This window comes from Ruditapes philippinarum, unplaced genomic scaffold, assembly GCF_026571515.1.
Source record: "Ruditapes philippinarum isolate M1 unplaced genomic scaffold, ASM2657151v2 ctg18871_1_1_1_1, whole genome shotgun sequence".
Classification (NCBI taxonomy): Eukaryota; Metazoa; Mollusca; class Bivalvia; order Venerida; family Veneridae; genus Ruditapes; species Ruditapes philippinarum.
Genome location: NW_026863814.1, coordinates 45,669 through 54,055, shown reverse-complemented (window position 1 = coordinate 54,055; position 8,387 = coordinate 45,669). Strand labels below are relative to the sequence as shown.

Below are 8,387 nucleotides of genomic sequence, written 5' to 3'. Positions count from 1 at the left end.
TTTGATCCCAAAATCAACAAGGGTCATCATCTGGCCAATCAATATGTGAAATATGAAGAGTTTGTGATAAATAGTTTTTAAGATAATGAGCTGAAACCATTCTGACATTTAATGCACCTGTGACCTTGACCTTTGACCTTGAGACCATAAAGTCAATAGAGGTCATCTACTAGCATAATGACCAATCAGTATGGTAAATATGAAGACTTTGTGATATATAGTTTTTAAGATTACCAGCAGCCCTGTAAACATGCAGTGGTTGGGCCAACCACGGAAAATCGTCATAGGAAAATCGTTGTTGGGCCATGGTTGGCCCAACTCTAATTAACATGTACTATAAATGCAGTTGTTGGCCCAACGTCGAACCAACCATAAGTTAACGCCAGCGACATTTCTGCATTGGCCCAATAACGATAAATATGTACTTTAAAACAGATGTTGGGCCAACGTTTGACCAACGATACATTTTCGTCAAATATATTAATTACTGCACCTGACCCAAAATTTATTTTTTTAAAGACAGATATGCATGTAGATATTTTACTGTATATAAACAGTACACTACAATGAGTAAAGACTAAAGTTTATAATGTTTTTTGAAGCCATGTTCAATATTGTCACATTCAAGAAATACTCATATAAATTAAATGAGAAATGTAAGAAATATTACTTTTTGAGTCTAGAAATGACCAAAGTCCAGGCTATGCAGTAGTAGGGGATATGTATCAATATATCTATAGAAATCTTGAAGATCTGATGTATAATCTAAAGTAATTATACATGTGCTGGAATAACCATAATAAACCTCCGGAATCTTCCACTCTGAACTCTAATTAACCTCTGGTTATGTTATCAATGAATGAAAATAGGATCATTTTGGCACTACCCATCCTTTCCCTCGATTGATTTCGAAGCTGCGTGGACGTGTTTACAGATAAAGAGCTAAATAAATTTGTATTAGACTGCAATTTCTCAACACTGAAAAATGTAAGTAGATCTAGAGTTTTTTACTTTAATCTTTTAAATAAACCCTTCTAATATTAAGTTAGTTATGTATTTAAACCTGCATTTAAAACCTGTTATACTATCCACGTGACCAGGTCATGTGATTAATACAAAATGGCGGATTGGTAAAGGAAAATACTTTGATGTTTTCAGGTAAACAAGCCAGAATGAATTTGATTTTTGTAATGAAATTAAAACCATTTAATTCTATCAGTGTTTATCAGCTTAAAATATGATATATTTATAGTTTTACATCTGAATTTATTGTGATAACTGCAAAAAAAATTGCAAGTTAGTAAAAACTGACAAGCTACAATTAGCACTGCAGTGTTAAGCTCATACAATCTGTTCTGAGTATAAATAGGTAATTATGATTGATTATGAGTTATTTGCAAAATTCTGCTTTGTTACTGGACTTTTTAACAGTTACACCACTCATTGCAGTAGAGTGTATACGAAACTTTGTGTAAATTTAATTTGAAGTGTAACTTCGCATTAAACACAAATTACTTTACCCGACTGCAAAGATTGTTTTTATTTCATTTCAGACAGCAAATTTATGTCTAATTGGGAGAGCATTGTTCGCCATGTTATGTCTCACACTTTGTCTCAGGAAGTTGCCCTTGAATACAACTGGGTTGGAAAAGGCTCGAAAAAACCATTCGAAAAACTTAGACTTAAAAAAGTCACATTAGGTTTGTATTTTTACTTTTTCAAAGGTGATTTCACCGGTGCTGAAAATTATTTTACACCGTGGGTGTAAGATGTGACTCTTGTGTTGTAAATGATCATCATAACTCTATTTGTATTTTGACAGAATTATGCCTCTTTTTAACTTAAAAATTTTAGGTTAAAATTTTTAATTATGTCAAATATCTCTGTTACTATTAAATCTATTGACTTGTAATTTAAAATATTTCTTTACTATCAAAGTCTTATCCCCTTAGCTCTATTTGCATTTTGACAGATTTATGTGCTTTTTTACTAGTAAATTATAATAAGTAGTGTATATTTAAATAAAATCAGTAAACTGTATAAATTTCAGATGCTTTAAGAGGAAGAAGACAGGGGTCTACTAATAATGAAATCGAGAAGACAATGAAGGAGTGCCTAAGATATGCCAAGGATAGGGAAGGCGGGCGGAGGAAGAGATTGACTAAAAAGTTGCAACAACAAAGAGATGAAAATGATATGTGAACAACATTTAGTAATAAATTGTAGTAATTAGTAAATATGTTGTTCTTTTATGAAAACAAGGCATTGGGCCAACAAAGGGCCAATGTTTATTGTAGGAAACCAGTCAATGGGCCAACGGGGGCCAACAAGAAGAAGGGAAACCAGTTGTTGGGCCAACAGAGGGCCAACGATAGGAAGGAAAACCAGTCATTGGGCCAATGGAGGGCCAACGATAAGAGTAGGAAAGCAGTCGTTGGGCCAACCATATACCAACCGTTGGCCCAACGTTTCCCCAATTAGCAAATTGACATTGGGCCAACGTTGGCATTATGTGTTGGGCCAACAAAGCAAATGTAATTGGCCCAACGTTGGGCCAACTACTGTCTGCTATCTGGGAGAAACCATTCTGATATTTAAGGCCCCTGTGACCTTGAACTTTGACCAAGTAACCCCAAATCAATAGCCATCATTAACTCGTTATGACTAATCAGTATGTCAAACATGAAGACTTCGTGATGAATAATTTTCAAGATAATCAGCGGAAACCATTCTTACATACAGCGCCCCTGTGACCTTAACCTTTGACCTAGTGACCCCAACATCAATAGGGGTCATTTTCTAGTTACCACCGATCAGTAAGTGAAATATGAAATTTTGTGATGAAAAGTTTTCTATATAATCAGCGGAAAACATTCTGACATTTAAGGTCCCTGTGACCTTGACCTAGTAACCCCAAAATCAATAAGGGGTCGTTTACTAGTTATGACCAATCACTACTAGTATATGAAATATGAAGACTTTGTGATGAATAACTTTCAAGATAATCAGCGGAAACCATTCTAACATTTAAGGCCACTGTGACCTTGACCTTCGGCATAATGACCAAAATCAATAGGGGTCATCTACTAGTTATGACCAATCAGTATGTGGTATATAAAGACATTGTTATTATTAATAGTTTTCAAGATAATCAGCGGAAACTATTTTATATTTATGGTAACTCTGACTTTGACCTTGTGATATATAGTTTTCAAGATTATCAGCGGAAACAATGTTGTCTACAGACGGACAGACCGACAGACATACAGACCGACCGACCGACCGACCGACATAAGCAAAACAATATACCCCCTTTTCTTCGAATGGGGGGCATACAAATACTCATGATCAACAATTATGGCGTTTCAGTATTACAAAAATGTCTGTTACAATGTAGTTTCTTAGAGTACAATATGAATTTGATATGAACGTTTTGACACAGAAACTGACAACGAGGCTTGTGGTTTATAAAATGAATTTGAAATAGATTTTATTTTGGGAGATAAAAGCGATGCTAGATTTCGTAAAATTTGCATTGATACAGACTTCTGGACTCAGGAAATGAACATAAGATTAATAAGATTGGATCAAATAATGAATTGATGATATTAGAACATCATATGGTGCAAAACTGAAGTTTCAATGGTTATATGTTGTAAGGGGTGAAGTACAAAGGAATACGTTTATTAATAAAATATAGAAAATAAATGAAGTTATGTGATTAATATCACTTACTTTGTTTAGAATCAATATATTCCTTTTCTTTCTCGTCTTTACTTGCTATTTTCAGTGCTTTTTGTAACATCTCTCCTAAGGCAGCCAGGTCTGCTTGTTCCTTTTCTCCTTGTTCATGAATTTTCCCAACTTCTTTGTCCCGTTCTTCATGCAGTCTTTTAACAGAAGCATCAGCTTCATCTTTTAATTGTGACTGAAGAGATAGAAGATCTTCTTGTTTTCTTTTTATCATATCTAGTTTAATTCTGTCATATTGCTCGTCTAATCCAGCCTTCATCTTGTCTTGAATTGCCTTTGCCACATCGTCTAGTACTTTTCTTACATCATCTTTACCAATGACTAAAGTGTCATTTTCTAACTGTAATTATAAATACAATACAAATATACAATATAGAATTTTAAAAAAGGTAAATAAATAAAAAATACAAAATAGATAAATAATAAATAAATAAATAAATAAATAAAATGAACAAATAATAAAAAATAATAAAAAAGTGGTAGTGGAAATGGTGGTGGTAGTGGTGGTGGTTGTAGTGTTGGTGGTAGTGTTGGTGGTGGTAATGGTGGTGGTGGTGGTAGTGGTGTTAGTAGTGGTAGTAGTGGTAGAAGTAGTAAGTAACAGTAGAAAGAAGTGGTAGTAATTGTAGTAGTAGTATTAGTAAGAAGCAGTAGTAAGTAGCAGTAGTAATTGTAGTAGTAGTATTAGTAAGAAGCAGTAGTAAGTAGCAGTAGTGTGTAGCAGTTGTTATTGCAGTAGTGGTAAATTGAAGCAGTAGTAAGTAATAGTAGTAAGTAGAAGCAGTAAGTAGCAGTAGTAAGTTATAGTTGTTATTGTAGAAGTAGTAGTAGTAAGAAGCAGTTGTAGTAGTAAGAAGAAGTTGAAAAATAAGAAGTTTAGGAAGGAGAAGAATGAGTAGTAGTAGTAGTGATAGTAGTAGTGGTAGTGGTAGTTGTGGTGGTGGTTGTGGTAGTGGAAGTGGTAGTGGTAGTAGTAGTAGTAGTAGTAGTAGTAGTAGTAGTAGTAGTAGTAGTAGTAGTAAAAATAAAGGTACTAGAATAAGTAGTGGTAGTGGTAGTAGTAGTAGTAGTAGTAGTAGTAGTGATGGTAGTTATGGTGGTGGTAGTGGTAGTAGTTGTTGAAGTGGTAGTATTAGTGGTGGTGGTAGAGGTAGTGGTGGTGTTGGTAGTAGTAGTGGTGGTGGAAGAGGTAGCGGTAGCAGTAGAAGGGATAAGAAGCAGAAGTAAGTAGCAGTTGTAATTGTAGTAGTAAGAATTAGTAGTAAGTAGTAATAGTAGAAGTATAGATGTTTACCTCTGTCAGTTTCTTTTTAGCATTCTGCGCATGTGTGTCTGCAGCTAAATATACTTGATCAGAAAGTAGTTTTTGAAATAGCTTGAAGTATTTTTGAAGATCTGTATCCTCTACTTCAAATGTTGAGGAATGTCGCACTTTTCTTCCAATATCTCTTGCCTGGTCAAAATTGAAAAACAATTCTTATTTACTTTTACCTTAAACCTATAAGTTGAGTATAAAATATATACGTTTACTGAGAAACTGTTACGTTATACATGTAGTAAAATAATACTTAAATAATGAATCACAAACACGATAAGAGCTGTGTTTACCTTAAATGTCATAGCTAGAGGTGTGGTCTGCTAGGGGTGTGGTCTGCTAGGGGAGTGGTTTGATAGAGGAGTGGTCTGCGAAAGGAGTGGTCTGCTTGTTGCATTTACCACTGCCGTCTGCGAAGGGTCGTTGTCATATTTTCCCGGGAGTATTAAAAATGCTGTAGTGTTACGTACCAGTACCCCTCTTTAATACAATTATGATATCAAAATCGATATAAAAATTGTTTCAAAAATTGAAACTTCGTGAAAAATTAGTGAGGAGTGCTTGCTTACAAGGAATTATCTAACAAAAAAGACAAAATGCAATGGGCCACAATTTACCCAAAAATAATTGATATGCACAAAGGCTCAGATGAATTTGGTTTAATCCCCATGACAAGATAAGAAGTTGATGACTACTGAAGATCATTTCTCTATATTCAGCACATAAATTTGGGGTTAAAAATCACTTTTCCGCCCTGTATATTTTCTTATCACGAAACCATCTCAAAATGTATCTTCACACTTGGTGGTAATACCTCTGTTAAATTAAGTTTGAAATTTCTAACAAAGTAAAAAATATTAAAAATACAGACGTTGCAAGCAGAGTAAATTCTTTATACTCGCCTACAAATCTTTCTTACCGACATTCCCCTATGTAACGATGTGCTTTATTTTCAGAAAGCATAACAACAATCTAAGTGTATTATATATATCATACAATACTGTGTATCTTACTTTAGATCACTGAAATATACAATTGTTGTTTTTTGGTAACTAAGGACCAAACGTAAGTCTTCATAAATAGTATCTAAATATTGTTTACCTCCTCAAACATATTCGTCTTATTGTTCAGGTTCTCATGTATTTTCCCCTGGAAGCCTTTGTAATTGAGAATAACGCTGATTATACCATTGAAGTCTGTTTCTGCTGCAGATGTTGTATCTTTGTACCCATCTGGAGGCATGAAGCATTTCGCCACTTCCCAGAAACTACTACACCACTGTGAAGCATCAGTGTTTTTGTAAGATGGACCAGAGTACCTATGCGCATCATGTATCTCAGTTGTGAAATTATGACATATCTTGTTCGGGCAGCCGACAGGATTATACCTTGTTGCAGCATTTCGATGATAACTGCATCTTCCACGTCCAACATTACATATTTTATTTGTTGGACATTTAATAACATTTTCCGTACAACAATTTGAACACAAAGTCCCACTAAATAGTCCATTTTGGTAACATATATCATCTAAGCATTTCAATTGGAATTGTTTGATTTCATTGCAAACAAAAGGTTCAATACCTTCTTTCGTAATCAACACTGCTAATTGAGATTTAACCCAGTTAATGAATTTCTTTTCTAAAAGTTTAGGGCTATAAGAAGCCATTATTTGCTAACTTTGTGTGGCATGTCTTGTAAGCTAAGCTCTGAGGTAAATCTGAAAAAAAAAAAAAAATATGTAAAATGCAATAGTATATTACATTACTTGCAAACTTTGTGTCTTCCAACTTAAAGAATTATATACACTGGTATGTCTTGTAAGCTAAGCTCTGAGGTAAATCTGAAAAAAAAAATAATTATGTAAAATGCAATAGTATATTACATTACTTGCAAACTTTGTGTCTTCCAACTTAAAGAATTATATACACTGACATGTCTTGTAAACTAAGCTCCGAGGTTAACCTGAAAAAAATAATTATGTAAAATGCTATAGTATATAATTACATTTCAAGAGGGATCTTTCACTATCATTTAAAGGTGTAATGCAATACAATTTAATTTAGATATGTATTCAGGTATTTGATATACATCATGTACTATAATTATAGTAAATAAATGCAATTGTTTTCATACTCTTTAAGATGACAGTGCTTGTTAAAAAGAAATAAAAATGCAGCAATTCAATGCCTGAAATATAGGCAGATATATCAAACTTTGAATTTCAAATTTATGATAACAGAAGATATACTGAAATGAACAATGGAAGAAAACATATATGTATAAATAAAAAGCCGACATCGTTAAAAAGGTCGCGAATGGAATTCAGTGTTTCAAACAGAATAAAATCGATAATGCTATTCATTCTGTTCAATGACAGTTACAAATAAGGTACACCAAATTTTGGTTTAGCTTTAAAATGTTCAAAAAATTATAAAAAGAGAAAAACCATGTTTCATTATAACAGGTCTGAGTTCTTCGTTATCTGAACTCTCTTACCAATGCTCTACTCGGATTTACGTGCCACTTCCACATTTATTCTTCTAGTTTGCATTAAAAATTCAAAATGTAATAATTTGAGAACTTAAACCACCCATTAAATAATAATGGTACGAACGATTAATGTACACCAATCGAGTTCGGATTACAGGTCAGGTATAAAATAAGTCAATAATGACGTCAATAAAGGTATCATATTTCAAGATACTACCCGCCTATATGACTGAAATACTGTTGGGAAAAGGCGTAAAATGAAAAAAACAAACAAAAACATATTTAAAACAGTATAGCCATATAAAACACGTCATGTCCCAATTCTTTTATTTTCACCAACTTTAGATAACGAGTTGGCGAGCATCCTTTTATGTGCGTGAGGCATTTAATTTCGTAATGATATTGCTTAAATATTTCGAATGGAAACTGAAAGAATAGAGTTGAAAATAAAATCTGTTATTTAAAGTCAATATTTATTGTCTTAAACATTGCTAAAAATATTTTAAAGGACCTAAATGATCGTGCGATACTACATCTTAGCTGATTTAAACGATAACATTTTGTTACACTAAAACATTAAAGCTGTTGTGTTTGTATTATCGTCATACAGATCAATTTAAAACATATTTTCCTTGATTTACGCCTGGCAAACTGTCGCTCCACTTCAACATTGTGGTGTACGGTAAAACGAGCGAACGGCATTTCCGAGATAGAGCGGAAGGCCGATTTAAACGGATAATTGCAAGTGTTGTTTATGTTTTTGTCTTGTTATTCATTTAAGTTGTATTTTTTTCAAAAACGGAAAATGTAGTTCCGTGTAGGATTGT

General features: G+C 33.4%; 2 protein-coding genes across 2 annotated transcripts; one reads left to right on the top strand and one right to left on the bottom strand.

Moving 5' to 3' along the window:
- Positions 1-238: 238 nt before the first annotated feature.
- LOC132723407 (uncharacterized) lies at positions 239-2,237 on the top strand. The gene is made up of 3 exons (XM_060708122.1): positions 239-1,158; positions 1,554-1,700; positions 2,051-2,237. The coding sequence occupies exons 1-3, from the start codon at positions 1,149-1,151 to the stop codon at positions 2,200-2,202; spliced, it is 309 nt and encodes a 102-aa protein (XP_060564105.1). The 5' UTR covers positions 239-1,148; the 3' UTR covers positions 2,203-2,237.
- A 1,378-nt stretch (positions 2,238-3,615) lies between these two features.
- Positions 3,616-6,793, bottom strand: LOC132723406 (uncharacterized). The gene is made up of 3 exons (XM_060708121.1): positions 6,170-6,793; positions 5,048-5,206; positions 3,616-4,093 (listed from the first exon to the last, which is right to left on the bottom strand). The coding sequence occupies exons 1-3, from the start codon at positions 6,734-6,736 to the stop codon at positions 3,728-3,730; spliced, it is 1,092 nt and encodes a 363-aa protein (XP_060564104.1). The 5' UTR covers positions 6,737-6,793; the 3' UTR covers positions 3,616-3,727.
- Between the last annotated feature and the right edge of the window lie 1,594 nt (positions 6,794-8,387).

Coding starts and splice junctions, on each gene's coding strand:
- LOC132723406 (XM_060708121.1), bottom strand. CDS start 6,736: ATGGCTTCTTATAGCCCTAAACTTTTAGAAAAGAAATTCATTAACTGG. Junction 5,207..6,169: donor AGACGAATATGTTTGAGGAG/GTAAACAATATT, acceptor AATTTTGACCAG/GCAAGAGATATTGGAAGAAA. Junction 4,094..5,047: donor CTAAAAAGAAACTGACAGAG/GTAAACATCTAT, acceptor TTATAATTACAG/TTAGAAAATGACACTTTAGT.
- LOC132723407 (XM_060708122.1), top strand. Junction 1,701..2,050: donor ACTTAAAAAAGTCACATTAG/GTTTGTATTTTT, acceptor TATAAATTTCAG/ATGCTTTAAGAGGAAGAAGA.